Genomic DNA, 15,665 nt, shown 5'->3' on the forward strand with positions numbered 1-15,665 from the left:
GGAGGCTGGGAGGCACTTATCTGTAGCTTGTACAATAAAGCCATGAAGGTCCTGGAGGATCTGAGCTGCCATCAGCTTCTGGAGCCTGCTTCCTGTCTGCTGGGAGCTGGTATAATTGCAGGCAGGGTCCCCTCTTGGAGAGCCCCTCCCTGTCTTTACTTATACCATGCATCCTCCTGCCCCACGGAGGTCTGTCATCCCAGAGCTGGGCAGAGCTCCCCACTGAACCCTAGATTTCAATGTGGGGTCAGGGTTGGGCTGTGCAAATGGCACCCCAGGAGCTGGGTGAGAGCTCCCCCAGGCACCCAGCCCCCAAAGTCTGGCCCTGGGATCAGAACTGGCTGTTGAATCTGTCTCTGTCTCTCTCACTATCCTAGTGTTTGCCCAAGGCCACTGGGCTGAGCAGAGAGGGCGGGGGCAGTTTTGGCCTCCAGCATAGTGTGAGCCTGGCTGGGTTGTGTAGTAAAGAATCAATGTCTGTCTTCTTCCCAGAGCATGTGCCTGAAGGGGCAGAAAGGAGCCCAGGTGAGAACTGATGAGTCTCTTCCCCCCTCCCCCCCCCGGAGGGAAATATCCTTATCCCCAGTTTGCCGATGGGGAAACAGGCCCAGAGGGGTCCCAGTTCTCCTCCTCTCACCCACACAGCCACACTTCTTCCCAGAGAGAACCCAGGAGTCCTGACTCCAGCCCCCCTTCTCATTCTGGAATCTCTCTCTACTAGCTTTTGTTGTTTGGTGAAATTGTTTCCCACATGTCTCTCCTCTCCCCCACCTCCCCTGGTCCAGTGTTTCCACCTGCTCCTGTTGGCGAGGCCAGTGTGCACCAGTAGCAAGTCCCCCCCCCCCACTGCACCCCCACAGCAGGTGGTAATGATCCACTTTGCAGGTCCCTGGAGGAGTTTTCATCCCTTCCAAAGAACACATTCTAGCAGAGTCATTGGGTTGTTTTCCACCACAGGGCAGGTTAGATTGGCCGGCTTTAGGGGTGGGGAATGCCCCGACAGAGTCCAGGCTCAATGCCTGAGCTGCATGACAGACCCAGTCCCTCTGGATCCCGGTGGGTGGAGTAGCCCAACAAAGGCCATCCTGGCCTGTTCAGAACCAGTTGCCCGCCTTTGGGACTCTCTGACCTGGTGCATCCTGGCTGCAGGGTGTCCCCAGAGGGAGGGGTGAGACATCTCACTCTGGTCCTTTGGATGCATCCAGACTGACCCTTCCTGGTCTCTCCGTAGGGCAGGAGGGGCATCGCAGGTGCCCCAGGCGCTGCTGGGGAGAAGGGCTACCAAGGTGCACAGGTGAGGCCAGCTGGATCCGCCTGCGGGTGCCTGCCTCGGGCAGTCTTCCTGGGCTTGCGCTTGGAGCATCTAAATTTTCCCTCTGCTGCTTCTGTTCCAGGGGCTGCGAGGTCTCAGAGGGACAAAGGGCGTCGTGGGTCACCCAGGGTGCCGTGGAGCTCAGGTGCCTGCTCTCAACTCCCCCAACTTTACAGCTGGCCAGAGATGAGGACGGTGAAATGGGGGAGTGGTGCTTCTGCTCAGTCCCTCCGGTGCTGGAATCCATCCATTCATCCCCCAGCCCCAGCAGGGACCCAGTGGTGTTAGAGGGCAGAGTCTGTTCTCTGTGGTTTAAATGGTTCCCTTACATTGTTCATGTTTCCCCGGGGACACACGGGTGTTTGCTGCAGGCTCCAGGGCATCTGCTCTGCCAGTGATGAGCCTCCTCACTACAGGGCCCTGTCTCTGCTGGAAAATGGTCCTAAGGACTGCCCTGTCCACGCCTGCTGCAGCTCTAGTGACACGCGCGTCCAGGCAGCCCTGCTCTGCCTATGCCTCCTACTGGCGGGTCCTCCTTGCATCTCCCAGCCTATCACCCCAGCAGGTGGAGTGAGTTGAGCTAGTTGCCGGGCATTGCCCCAGGGTGTTTTATCTAGTTCCTCTTACGCCAGGGGGCTGGATGGTCCTGGCACCAGAGCCGTTTTCAGAGTTACCTTTGTCTTTTGCCTAGGGGCGTTCTGGAGATGTGGGCTCCCCAGGAAACACCGGCCCCACTGGTCTCCAGGGTGAGAAGGTCAGTGAGATCAAGGTGTATTGTGTAACAAGGCCATGCTGCAGATATCTCCCCACAGGTTCTCTTGACTATTGGGTGTGGCTCTGTTTGCAAGAGCCCTTCCCTGGTGGCTAAGAATGTTACCCCTGGCCCAACGACTGTGTGTGTGTATGGGGGTGGGGTGCATTAATTAGATCTGGGTTCAGGTAAAAAATCTCCTGAATTTCTCATCACCACCCCTGAAAGTTTGCCAGGGCACAGCATCCCCTTTCCAGCCCTGTTGGTCCAGTAGCACTTCCCCTGAGCTGGCAGGCTTCTTTCTCTTCCAGGGGCAGGCCGGAGGAAGAGGCGAAAAAGGGAACGCAGGGTCTCTGGGGCCCAAGGGGGCACTGGTAAGTTGGGTGCGAGGAACGTTGGCATTGCTCTGGAACAGGTATATTTCTCATGGTGCTGGACTTGGTCAGCCAAGCATCCGAGAACGGGAGCTCCTGGCCAGAGTCCACTGCAGATGGGAGCTAAGTTTCCCACCCCTCCTTTTCAGGACCCAGCTGTTCCCCCTTTTGAGACCCAAATGACTTGTGGGATCTCCAGTGGGAGTCCCCTCCCAAATGCATTGCAGCCACCCAGCACCAGTGCAGAGGGACCTAGGACCTGGGTGTTGGGTGAAGATGCTCCTGGTATGGTTCTGGCTGTCCCTTAACGAGGGGATGCACGAGAAAGAAAAGTCACCTCCATTCTTGGTCCAGGGTGCCTGGGAGAGGATCTCCAGAGCGCTTTGCGATATGTTCCCATCCTGACCACTTGATTGTCCCCAAGCAGACCCCCAGCAAACTGGGGAAATTCACAGGACAGGCTGGCACTTTCAGGCTGGACTGGGACAGAGGTATTGTGCATGTGCAGGTCCTACAGTAATTATGTGTGTTTTCTAGGGGGACAATGGATGTGATAAACGAGGATCTCCAGGGAGGAAGGGCCCAAAGGTAATCGCTGATGCCGGCAAACCAGCAGCATTAACCCCGCATGGGCAGAGTCCATTCTCCTCTCCCAATCCCCTTGGCCTCCGCACTTCCCTTATTGAGCCTGATTCTGGTCTCACCGACACTGGTGTAAATGAGCAGTTGCTCCACTGAAATCATGAAACCAGCCCCGGGCCTGGAATTCTTCACTTTGCCCTAAACTGTTGCTGTGTGCTGCAGAGCCGGCTGCATTTCAGCGCTGGGGGAAGCTGTTCCTGAGTGTGGAGTGTAAGGAGCTTTAGGATCCTACCAGCCGAAGGTCACTGTGTGGGCATAAGGTGCTTATTCCAAAGGCTTGGGCTGGTGATTGAGGGATTCACGGAGGAGCCCCATTCCTCGTGGCATTTTGACTGCAGATGGGAGCCTCCATCCCTATACACCGCTGAGTTCCAGCCTCTCCATTGTGACCATGAGCATTGCCTGCTGCCCTGTGGTCCAAGGGCCCCGCTTAGCTTCGCTTCCTGCCAGGATCCATTCCCTGGGTGCATTCACCTCTCTCCTGCTTTCTTGTGTAGGGCTCCCGCGGAGTCCATGGAGACCCTGGTGCTCAGGTGAGTGGAGAGCCAGCGGTGCCCTCTTTGCTCAAGAGCTGCTGCCGTCAGCCTGTGGCTAGTGGGAAGGTGGCTGCTTAGCATTGTCGTTTCATGGTGACTGTCGGGACTAGGGATAACTACCCAGGGTCTGGCAGCGCTTCCGTGTTACCTGCCAGCTGCGACTCTCTGTCGCTCAGCACGGGCCGTGGAGGCAAGGTTCGCATGGAGGGCATAGGGGACAGGAGGGCTGGGGACTAGTGGGGTTGCTATGCAGGATCTCTATAAGTGGGGTGTGAGGGACGTCCCTAAGGGACAGGCAGTGCATTCCTCTCACCCAGTGCTGGTGCCTGACCCTGCCTGTCTATTGCCTTCTATTCTCAGGGTGAAAGAGGCGACAAAGGTGCCAGGGGGGACAAAGGTTGGAAAGGCCTGCGTGGATCCAGGGTGAGTACGGTGCTGCCATGGCCTCCAATCCGAGTCAGGCTTCCTTCTCAGGATGGATCCAGAACATACCCAGTCTGCCATGCCACAAAAATGCCCATCTCTTCCCCCAGTGCCAACCCACACCCTATGCCTAATGCCCGCCTGCTGTCTTCTTCAAAGCAAGATTTGTTGTGCAATCCCAGCTGGTCATATGTGAGCAGCCAGCTCCCCACAGGAAAGCATCTCTGATCCACCTCTGCTAAACACCCCACTCTCCTGCTCCCAAGTACAGACCTAGGGAGAGGGGCCCTTTGCCCTGGACTGTAGGTGCTAACACGGCAGCCTAGGCTCTGGAGTAGGGGGATGGGGAGGAATAGCACCTCCCTGCTGACTGAGTTTAGCTGGTGGATCTCATTTGTTCCTGCCTGTGAAGAACGGGGCTATCCCCAGGGGCTGTTTCTCCTGTAGGCTGTTTTTTGCTGACCTGCAGGTTTGTGTTCTCTAAAACTGCCCCCAATCTTTCAGGGGCTTCTTGGGAGAAAGGGAGACCAAGGGCTGCGTGGAAGCGTGGGACCTCCAGGAAAGATGGTAGGGTCTCGATGCGTGGACTTCTTGGTGGGACTGCATTTGGAGGGGTGGGGAAGTGGGTCTGGGGGCACAATCAGCCGGTGGCTGTGTCTGGGCTTATAAAAGGTCTGGATGATTTATTTTGGCTATTAATAACCCAGCTCTTCATGCCGAGATAAGGGTCACCAAACCTCATGCTTCAGGGCATAAACAGATTACCTGCCAAGGTCAGGAAGAAACCCAAGTCCAGCATGGCCCTGATTGGTCAGGTGTATCAGAGGTATGTTCCTCTGAGGAACTAGATATAGGCCCTTGCTAGAGGCAGGAGACTGGCCCTGGTGGAAAAATGCTCCCACTCAGAAGGACAAATTTTATTTGCCTAAGTGGGTGCTTGGTGTGTGTGAGAGAAAGTGTGTGTGGTGACTTCACTGCTCTGAGTCCTCTGGTGCTTTCTCAGTAAGGTTTCTCACTGCCTTTTCATTCTCTATTTTTCCTTTCTGCTTCAAGGGTCTGAGAGGTTTACCTGGAGTTCCCCTCTTTACGGTAAGGGGTTCTTCTGTTATGCAGTGTCTCGCTAGCTTGGCTGTGTGCTCATTGGGTGGGTCAGGAAGGGTGTGTGATGGCTTGGGGGGAGTGCTGTTGCAGCCATGTACAGTATCCTCTTGTCTCTGGTGCTCCCTGCCATAAGAGTTACTACTCACCCTTTAAATTCACACCAGCTACTCCTGACTCTCACCCCCATGCTGGGTGCAGCTGGCTCGCCTTCTGAGCTGTTGCATCTCTCTGAAGGCCCATGAGACATCCCAGCAGGAGGAGACGTTGTAGACATGACTGTCCTTTGAGAGACAGGATGGGGCAGGACTTAGCAGAGATACTCCAGCACAGGCAGTTGTGTGCTGGGTGTTTGTGTCCGCATGAGCTCCTCCACACCTGGGGGAGCTGTTTGTGGGGTGGATGGAACCCAAGAATTGCCCTGCACACAATATGGGTGGATCTAAGTCTGAAGAGGCAGCAGACCGTGCAAGGTCATAGTTTGAATGATCACATGCAGGCGGAGCTTGGTTTATGGACAGAATTTGGGTAAGTACCACCCAGAAAGTTGCTCTCTGGTGGAAATACCCCAAGGATACAAGATCATATGTTAGTTCAGTCCTGTGAATGACAGAAGGAGCTTGCAAAAGACCTAAACACACAGAGAACCCTGGGTCTAGTTGGGTCTATTGCATCACAGCCTCTGGGGTCAGCTCCGACTGGCCCACAGGTCTCCCTCCCTGTGTCACTTGGGAGAGCTGGGGAGGCAGAGGGGGAACCCCATTGGCCTGGAAAGAAAAGGCAAGGAACAAAACTAGAACTGACCTGGCTTCCCACTCTCCCTTCCAGCCCTGTGAACTAATTGCCTCTATCCGAGAGAGATGCGGTAAGTGTTCAGCTCTGCCAGCATTGTGAGGAGCTGGCAGAACTGGGGATGGGAGGTCTGCTCTAGTGAGAAGCACAGTGAAACCAGCAGCATGAACTAGGACCTGAGAGACGTAGTTTGCTGTGACAGACAGAGGTGCTGGGAGTTTCGGAGTGACAGATGGACATGTTGGATGGACGGACAGACGGATGTGGCAGGGACAGTGGGACATGCTGGGTGGGTGGATGGACAGACAGACAGGTGGGTGGATGGATGGATGTGGCAGGAACAGAGGGACGTGGTGGGTGGGTGAACATGCCAGGGACAGATGGATGTGCTGGGTGGGTGGATGTGGCAGGGACATTATAAGATGTAATGGCTGGTTCATCCTGCCCTCTGCCTGGCTAGTGGTAGTAACTGGCTCACTCTCTGAATGGGTAGCGCTGCCCTCTGAGGAGGAGGGCTCTGTGCTGCTCCAATGCGCAGCCCCAGGGACAGCCGCCATGGGGTCTTTACTTTTTCCTTCTCTGTGCAGACCCCGACTCCCTGGCCTGCCCGCTCTTCCCCACTGAGCTGGCCTTGGTGGTGGAGAGGTCCGCCAATGTCACTCCCGCTGAGTTCGACCGCATGAAAGACGCCCTGGCCTTCCTGCTCCGGGACCTGCGCATCTCCCAGGGCAACTGCCCCACCAGGGCCCGTGTGGCCCTGCTGTCCTATGCCTCCACCCCCACCTACCTGCTGCGCTTCACCGACATGCAGACGAAGGGGCTGCTCCTGCGGCGGGTGGGGGACCTGTCCTATGTGCACTCTACCCAGAGGGGCCGCCTGGCTGCCGCCATGAGGTTTGTGGGCCGCAATACCTTCAAAAGGGTGAGGCCAGCCTTGCTGGGCAGGAAGGTGGCGGTGTTCCTGACCAGCGGCCGGGGCCAGGCCCAGGAGGGCATTGGCAAGGTCGCCCTGGAGTATGTGGCCCTTGGCATCGTCCCGGTGGTGGTAACCTTCAGCTCCCTGCCGGTAGTGGAGCAGGCATTCCAGGTGAGCAGGCTGGGCCAGGGTACAAGACTGGTACCTCCCTTGTAGGGGGCCAGCCGTACATTACATAATGCTGGGCTGGTTTTTTTTTTTTAGTGATTTCCCACCCACTCACCCCCTTGTATCATGAAACAAACACACTGTCATGTGAAATGAAGGACCAATCCACCCCTTACTGCATAACGTAACTTAGGGACAGCCCCTACCCGCACCGTGCAGAGGGCACTCAGTGTGAAGTGCTGGCACAGTCCATGCTGAGCCCTCTCTGGTGGCTGGTCCATGGCAGGCCAACAACCTCCTAGAGCTACCAACTCTTTAGCTCAAGTGGAAGAGTACTGCACTGTGGTGCTGGAGGTCCTGGGTTCCTGCTGGCAGTCCATGGAGATGGGGGATCTTCAGGGTTGTCCCCTCTAAAACACTGTCCTCTGGGGTAAGCTGGCTGCCTCCCCTTGTGCCAATGGCTTTTGGCCACGTTGTGATGCGCTGGCTTTGCACATCTCCATGGATGTTTGGGGATATGTTCACGGCCTGATCTCTCAGGAACGTCCCCCAGGCTTGTGCCCTGGTAAATAACCGCTTGGCTAGGGGTTGCAGGCAGCCCGGCGAGAGCCATCGCTTGCACCTCTCCTGATTGACTTGTGCAAAGTCTCACATGCGGCTGTTGGCAAAAGCCAAGACGCCTGTAAACAAACAGGAGGCTCCTGTGGCCAGGCTGTAGGACTGGATGGGTGGTTCCTTGGCTCTTCTCTGCTGCCTGATGGGGTCTGCTCTGTGAGTGGGGAGGAAGAATCTGCTCTCCCAGGCTGGGCGGTAGCTCTGTTTCCATCACGGCCACTGGGCCAAATCACCCCTCATTTACACCCTGTCCGTCTACCTCTCCTGCCAGATGGACGAGACGTTCAGAGTGGTCCAGCTGCCGGCTGCGGACTCATCCCAGGATGTGGAGGCTCTTCGGGAAGCTGTGTTCCTCTGCACACTCTGCTTTGGTAAGACGCTTTGCTGCTCCATGGGACTGACTCTTGGCTTGAAGAACCTAAGAATCAGTCTATACGGCAACGAAAGACCCATGGCACAGCCGCAGCTGACTTGGGCTCGGGCCGCGGAGCTATAAAATTGCAGTGTAGACGCTCAGGCTGGAGCCCAGGCTCTGAGGTCCCATGTGGGGGGAGGATCTCAGAACCCAGGCTCCAGCCCGAGCCCAAATGTCTACACTGCTGTTTTTAGCCTGAGGAGCCCAAGTGCTGCAGTTTTATGGCCATGTAGATGTACCTTAGAGGACCAGAGGGAGTCCCAGGCAAGCTGAGATATACCTGAAGGCTTTATTTCCCCATGTCCTAGAGCCCCTGCTCCAGAGCTCCCCCTTTCCCTTCGGCTTTGGCCAGCGAAGTTCCGCATATTACGACTCCAACCTGGGTGTAGGGTCTTTCCCAGACCCCCTTACCATGCTGCTGTTGGGCTCATTGCTGTGAGACAGGAGCAGTGGAAAGTGCTTTGGGATCTTTGTAATACCACCAGCGCACGCATGCTGCAGAGGGAGGCAAACCCTCCCCTGCCCATGGTCACTGCTGATCTTCCTTCCTCACCCCATATCTGGAGATCAGTTAGACCCTGTGCATGCGAGCAAAAACCAGCCAGCCAAGCACTTGAGAGAGAATACTCGGTGACACCACAGAGCCCTGGCCCACCCCCGTGTAGTGTCCCATCTCCATCCATGGCCATCCAGAGACTGATGGATTTGTCCTCCCCTCCAGTGCTAGTCTCTCTGTGTCAGAGAGATTCAGTGACTTGCCCAAGGTCTCCCAGGGGGTCTGTGGTAGAGCCAGGAATTGAACCCAGATCTCTTGAGTCGTAGCCCAGAGCCAGAACCCACAAGACCACCCTTCCTTTTCCCCCTACAAGTGACATCACAATGGATAGCTTCCTGCTTGTGGGTGTATTTCAGCTGTTGCTTCAGGAAAGATGCACCATTACTTTCTGTCCCTCCCCCTTTCCCCCAGATATATGCAAGCCCGGGAACTGCACGAAGGAGCCCCTGCTGCAGAACCCGCTGGGGCTGGACCTGGATTTGGCTCTGCTGGTGGATAACTCCCCCCTCGCCCTGCCAGTCGGGAGCCTGGGGAGAGTTGCCCATCTCTTCAGCAGCATCCTGGACCATTTGAAAATCTCTCCCCACCCTGAGCGGCATGACAGTGGTACCCGTGTCTCCCTGGTCCTGATGGGGCCCTCGAGCGCTCACCTAGCTTCTGGAGAGGTCTTGTGGGAGTTTCCTTTCACCCAGCATGGCTCTAGAGAGAGGATCAAAGAGCATCTGCAGCTCTCACTGGCTGCCAGGGAGGCAGCAATGCCGGCCAGCCAAGCCATGGAATGGACCCTGCGCCAGGCATTCCGGGAGAGCCCTTCACACAAGCTACGGGTGCTCTTTGCTGTAGTTACCAGGGAAACTGACCTGTGGGACCAGGAGACGCTACCAGAGCTGTCCCGCTTTGCCCAGTGCGGGGTGTTTGCCATGTTCATCCTAGCCCTGGGCCCGGAGGGGGCTGGCAGGCAGGAAGGGATTGTGCCAGAGCCGCTGGCTTTCCCAGCGTGGAGATACCACTTCCTGCGGCTTGGCTCAGTCCAGGAGCCGGAAATGGAGTATGCAGAGAGGATGGTTCTGGGGTTCCTGAGGAACCTGCTGGGTGAGTGACAGCTGGGGCTTGAGGATGGGGGGAATTCCCATCTGCCATGGAGACCACAGCACCGCCTCCTCCTCCAGCCATGGCACTGACTGCAGCAGTCACGGACAAAGGGAGAAGGAGGGTTTGTCCAATGACCCATCAGCAGGGATTGACTCTGGGACATCCTGCCCCACAGCAAGTGCCAGTATGCCTTGAGCTGAGGGAGTAACCCCTGCTAGCTGGTGGCAGTAGTAGGCAATTATCTTCTATATGAAACAGTCACTAGAGGGGCTGGTGACTCACTTAGCCAGTGCATTACATTTGGACAAAGACTTTCTGAGTGCTCCAGGACATAGTTTCCAGGGCTGCATATAGAGGGGAGGCAGTGAGCCTCACAAGGTAAGGGGCTGGGCTAACTGGGAGGCAGAATGGAGGCCTCGCTCATTCCGTACCTGTTTGCACTTTACAGTGGAAAGTCAACGGCGTCCCCTGGAACGCGCCAGTGCTTGGTGTCAGCTGGAGCTCTCCCCCACCAATCCTACTGCTACGCCTCCACCTCCAGTGAGCCCAGATGGGTGAGTGGATGGCACGTATTGATCCTGCCTTCCTAGACCCTCTTCTTAAGTGCCTGGAACACAGCAGGGGACTGTACCCTGGCCGAGCTACTTGTGGCTGCACTGCAGGCTGGAACCCCCACATCTCTGCACTCAGGGCAGCTGGTGCAACTTGGCTAGCCCAATGGCAAATTTTCTTCCTCTGCTGTTGGGGGAAAACATGCTTCTCCAGGTATGGCCCCCAGTGCCCAGCCAGCCAGATGAGTCAGCAGAGCACCCTCCCCAGATCGGCGGCTCCTAGGAAGTACTGGCTCCAGGAAGCGGGGGCATAAGCAGAACATGGGCTGACATATTAACAGTCAGGAGCTGCAAGCGCAGCAAGAGCAATGGGACCTGGAAGACGGGAGGCTGAGGAAGGTGGGGAGGGAGGAGGCTGGGAGGATGCAGGAGTGTCTGCATTCCTTACTCTTTACACGCACCATTTCTGGAGTGGGGCGGGGGCTGAGGCTGCATTCCAGGCATCTGGAATTTTTTCATTAATACAGTGAGACTCGGTATTAATGGACCACTGGGGTTATTGGAGGCGGCCAGACACCTGCCCGAAGTAAATGCCAGCGTCGTGTGCCAGGTCATACTGGTTCTCTCTATCTGGGAGGGTTCAGTAGCACTATTGCTGTGGGATCTCAGCACTTGCATGGTATTCTTGGGGGCAGTCTCCAGTCCAGATCTGGGCCTGGAAATATCATCTGAGTTTCTGACCAGGCCTTTCAGAGACACCATTTTCAGAAGCCTTACCAGCCAATCTGGACCTGTCACTGAAGAGTCGATTGCTTTAACAGGGTCTCCAAACCTGGTGCTCTGCCTCAAGATGGGATGGAGGCCACCACCATCAGCCCCAGTGAGGTGAGAGGTGTTGTGGACGGTGACGATCCGTGCTTCCTGGGCAAAAACTCTGGCGTCAAGTGCACCAGCTACTCCTTATTGTGGTACTACCGGGTGGACACGGGTTCCTGCGACCGCTTCTGGTATGGTGGCTGTGGCGGCAATGCCAACCGGTTCAACAGTGAGCAGGACTGCATCCGCGTGTGCATTGACCGAAGTACGTGGGGCAGCCTGTGACTGTCCATGGCTTGGTGTCAGGGAGGGATGTGTGGAGGCACAGGGACCTGTCCTGGGGAGATGGCACCAATTGACGAGATGAATTCAATTAGCTTCATCATCTGTAAGGCTGAGCCAGAGTTTGGTCCAAGGCAGATGGGCCAGAATTGCCGTGGATTCTGGGACTGCAGCTATCTTTGACTGAACTCTGGTTCTCTCACACACTATTTTCCTTGGCTGTACAGCTTTTATCTGCTGCCTCGCCAAGCCCACTGCAGTTGAGCCACAGCTGCTTTCAACACCCCACAATCCATAACAACTCCATCTCGAATGGCTTTGACTGAACGCTGCCGCAACCCACTAACGCGTTTAAGGAGTTGCCTCAATGTACCCAACACCTTTGCTTCTCAGCCAAGGTGCTAATGACTTTTTAATGTGCTCTTGCTCCAAGCAGAGACAGTCCTGACTGATATTTTCACAGGGAAAGCTGGCTCCGTAAGGGGGTGGGGGCTCAGCCTCACCTGTTCCAGGTGTATCCCCACCTCCTCAGGTGAAGGGAATGAGTCCAAGGGGTCACATGATGGGAGTGTGTGACTCAGAACCAGGCCTGCTAAGGAATATAAGGGCAACCAGAGTTCAGCTACGTGCTCCCATAACATGACCTCTTGGAATTGTTCCCTTCACCTGGAAAGGTGGGGCTACAACTGGTACAGGTGAGTCTGCCTCAACACCTCCTTAAAGGGGCAGCTCACCCTTTGACAGATGTCGTGGTTCAGAACCCAGTCGTGCTGTTGCCGTTGTCTAATACACCATATACTCTGTGCCAGCACAAGATTAGCCCAAACGTGCCGTGACTCCAACGGCTGAGATTGCTCCATCCTTGGATGCAGGGGGAGCGACTGAAGTGAAAATCGTCCTGCATTGGTTCCGTAGCCTGCGTTATGTTGTCACTCGCCTTGTAGTGATGCTCTGACCGTTGTGATTCTCTTGGATGCAGGTACGAGTGCAGCCGGGCTTGGGGAAGAGAAGAACTTGACTCAAGGTAAACGCTTTGTGGAAGGACCGAGGGTGGAGCTCTAGCATCCTTCGCAGCAGTTCTTGTGAGCTGAGCCGCTCTGCGGGAGGGACCGTCTGGAAGCCTTGCATAGATGGCACATTGAGTTTTCAGGGGAAATAGTGCATGAGTACACGGTCTATAGGCTTCCCTGTGTAAGCCTTGTGTATCTCCTGGGGAAATCCAGTGTTTTGCAGTGATGGGCCACCTCAGAGTTTGGAGGTTCCATTGGGCTAGGCATGGAGGGAAATCTGGTCTAGTGGAGAAGGTCCTGGCCTAGGAAGCCTGGGTTCTAGTTCCAGCTACGGTGTGATCTCAGGTGAACCCCTTCAGTGCTCTGGGATCCTTCAGCATGAAATGAGCTTGTGTGGGCCAAGCCCTGCAGACCTTGATAATCCATTGACTTCAGTGGGAGTTCTGCCTGCCTGAGCAAGTGTAACCCCGGCCCTGGTGAGTGTCTGTTACAGGTCCCCCTCTGTGCCTATCCACAGGGCATGAGAGTCTGCTGCAGTCCCAGCCAGAGAGCCCTGCTCTTCAGCTCAAGCTGCAACAGCTTCTGCTTTTAGCTCTGGAGGTCCCTGTTGTGTCTGGTTTGCCCTGTTAGCAGCACCCCATGATGTCTCCGACTGCATCAGGAGCCCTCTGATGCCTGTTGTGTTTTGCAGCTGTGTGCCTGGAGGACAGAGACACAGGCCCCTGCCACTCCTTCACCTTGAAGTGGTTCTTTAACAAGACCCAGCCTGCGCGCTGCACCCCCTTTTGGTACGGTGGCTGCGAAGGAAACAGGAACAGGTTTGAGACCCGGGAGCTGTGCGAATCCACCTGCCTGCCCTTAGCAGGGCAGATGCTGCTGCTGCTGCAGCAATCTGCTGGGGAGTCCCTGCAAGCTGACGACGAGTCCAGGCCTGGCTGTGCAAGTGGGGCAGATGTGTGAGGAGCAACCAGGAGAGAGGGAGAGAGAGGGGAAGCTCATGGCATCTTTTGTCATGCAGTCAGGTTAAGCTGCTCCCCATCCTCTGCTACTGAACAACCAGACACCCTTATGCACAGGGCACATGTTACATGGAAGCTGTGGCTTTTAATATGCAATGAACTAAATCTCCCCCAACACACACACCCCCGCCCCAGGCTGCAGCCAGCAAGTTTGCATAGTATTCTGCTTGCTGTCGCTGGTGCTCCCTTCATATCTGCTCCTTGCTAGGGTGACCAGACAGCAAATGTGAAAAATCGGGATAGGGGGTGGGGGGTAATAGGAGCCTATATAAGAAAAAGTCCCCAAAATCGGGACTGTCCCTATAAAATCGGAACATCTGGTCACCCTACTCCTTGCCCATGTGGCTAGCTGGGACACCACATCCCAGTTTCCAATACACGTATGCCAAGAGATCCCAGAGTGTCTCCCCCTTCACACCCAGGGTGGCCTCCAGCCACAAACCCGATCTCGCTTTTCATTAATGTAAACATCTTGTAAAGGTGGCTCAACTGGGAGGCCGGAACGACACACAGCACACATTAAAGGGACAGATACCAGGATGAGTAAGGCTTCCTGGACTTTTGATGTTACCCCGCATTGTTCATTTTGGGTGTTTGTCCCCAAAGGGTCATCGCTGATTTGCAGGGAACAGAGCAAAGCGAAACAGCCACATGGTGTGGGAGGGAAAGTTTTATTTGATTCTAATCCATCCCTGTATAAACCCTCATGATGTTTGCGGATGAGAGAATCGGCACCTGGAAAAATGCACAAATATGTTGGCGGCAGATTTTTGAAATAGCCGTGCATCCTACAGCTCCCATTAAGCCACTTAAATAAGTGGCTGGCTGGAGTTCAGCAAGAGCTGCTGGGAGCTGAGCCATCGTGAGGACCTGGTCCTCTCTCTCCCTGGGCTGTCATGTCCCAAATCTTGGCCCACTTTTGTATATGCAGATAAATGAGGCAGTTGTATAACTTGTTGCCTGACTGGCACGTTTGGGCATGCCCAGCAGGCGGGTGCCCCTTTTTTGCAAGTGCGGTCTCTCGCAGCCCCAGAGCTGGAGAGCGGCGCTGAAACTCAGCCCCTCATTCTTGTAAGAGATTTTGCTGCTCTGTGCCTAGAATCTGTTAAAATGTAAAATGATATTTTTTAAAAAAATAAACCCATGTTTCACACTCGCTGGTGCTGCTTGGTTGTAGAAGCGGTGATGGAAAGGTGTAGGGATCTGGGTGGTAAAGCGGCTGTGTAACTCTTGATTTCTCAGGCTGCCTCCGTGTGCCTAGCAGAAGATGAAGCCACAAGAAGGGGAGAGGGTTTGTTCCAGCTGTCCAAGGAGGGGTAACGAGGGAAGATGGGATGAAAATGAAGAGAGAGAGTATAGGGGGATGCATTTCCCATTGGTGAGGAACCCATGGGCTGTGGGATAATCTCCCAAGGGAATGGGTGGGAGCCTTATTGCTTGAATCACTTTAAAAGTAACCAGAGCTGGGGCAATTAGACAGTAGAGAACAATCCAGCATTGGCCAAGGATCTGTTCCAGTGGAAAATCAAAATCCCCTCTGGAGCGAAACCGTCCCAACTCCTGCCAAGTACTGAGCAGTATTAGCACACCCTGGCTGGGGCCCACGCACCCCAATTCTGCAGGGGGTCATTAGAGAACAGGCTCCCATGTAATCCCCACCACCTGGCTTTCCTTCCGGCCCATCAGTCACCAGCTGATGTCTGAATGGGGGCGAGCACCGAAATGTCTGTGACGGAAGCTAGTTCATAGATCATGTGGCTGTACTCTGAGTCTGGGTTGGTGAGATGTGCTGTTGCACGTCCCTAAGAAACATACTGGAGACGTGTGGGGAAAATACAACCCAGCTCCATAGCTACAGATGCAGGAGGGAGGCAACTGCATTTAGGGTGACCAAATGTCCTGATTTTATAGGGACAGCTCTGATTTTTGGGTCTTTTTCTTATATAGGTTCCTATTTACCTAGGGTTACCATTCGTCCGGATTCCCCCGGACATGTCCGGATTTTAGAGCTAAAAATAGCGTCCGGGGGGAATTTCTAAATGTCCGGACTTCCCCCCGGGCTCCGACAGCCAGAGACAGCCCCTCCTTCCCCCTGCAGCAGAGATTGCTCCCTCCCTGCATTTGCAGATCACCAGCCGGCCGTTCGCACTGGCAGTCTGGAGCTCCTCCCCCAGCTCCTTCTCCCGGGCACGCTGGCCTGAGCGGCAGAGTAAGGAGGCCAGGGAGTCAGAGAAGGGGCAGGGAGGTTCTGGAGGGAGCAGTCAAGAGACGGGGGAGGGGTCGGGTGTTCGGGGGGG

At 55.4% G+C, this 15,665-nt stretch overlaps 1 protein-coding gene and 1 long non-coding RNA gene across 2 annotated transcripts; both read left to right on the forward strand.

Moving 5' to 3' along the window:
* The first annotated feature begins 491 nt into the window (after window positions 1-491).
* Window positions 492-3,026, forward strand: LOC115271290. Its single transcript, XR_003899890.1, has 6 exons — window positions 492-525; window positions 1,232-1,294; window positions 1,395-1,457; window positions 2,004-2,066; window positions 2,375-2,437; window positions 2,975-3,026. It is a non-coding gene; the product is annotated as an uncharacterized LOC115271290 (long non-coding RNA).
* A 554-nt stretch (window positions 3,027-3,580) lies between these two features.
* On the forward strand, window positions 3,581-14,500 carry LOC115271309 (collagen alpha-6(VI) chain-like). The gene is made up of 12 exons (XM_029912924.1): window positions 3,581-3,612; window positions 3,976-4,038; window positions 4,543-4,605; window positions 5,092-5,127; window positions 5,965-6,001; window positions 6,516-7,015; window positions 7,899-7,998; window positions 9,010-9,690; window positions 10,139-10,244; window positions 11,063-11,322; window positions 12,319-12,363; window positions 13,041-14,500. Exons 3-12 carry the CDS (start codon window positions 4,603-4,605, stop codon window positions 13,307-13,309), a joined length of 2,037 nt encoding a protein of 678 aa, XP_029768784.1. The 5' UTR covers window positions 3,581-3,612; window positions 3,976-4,038; window positions 4,543-4,602; the 3' UTR covers window positions 13,310-14,500.
* The last annotated feature ends 1,165 nt before the right edge of the window (window positions 14,501-15,665 follow it).

Source organism: Terrapene carolina, unplaced genomic scaffold, assembly GCF_002925995.2.
Source record: "Terrapene carolina triunguis isolate 2854851 unplaced genomic scaffold, T_m_triunguis-2.0 Scaffold53, whole genome shotgun sequence".
Classification (NCBI taxonomy): Eukaryota; Metazoa; Chordata; order Testudines; family Emydidae; genus Terrapene; species Terrapene triunguis.

Excerpts from the sequence above, each read along its gene's own strand:
- LOC115271309 (XM_029912924.1), top strand. Across the intron at positions 5,128-5,964 it reads CTGGAGTTCCCCTCTTTACG|CCCTGTGAACTAATTGCCTC; the intron begins GTAAGGGGTTCT and ends TCTCCCTTCCAG. Across the intron at positions 12,364-13,040 it reads AGAGAAGAACTTGACTCAAG|CTGTGTGCCTGGAGGACAGA; the intron begins GTAAACGCTTTG and ends TGTGTTTTGCAG.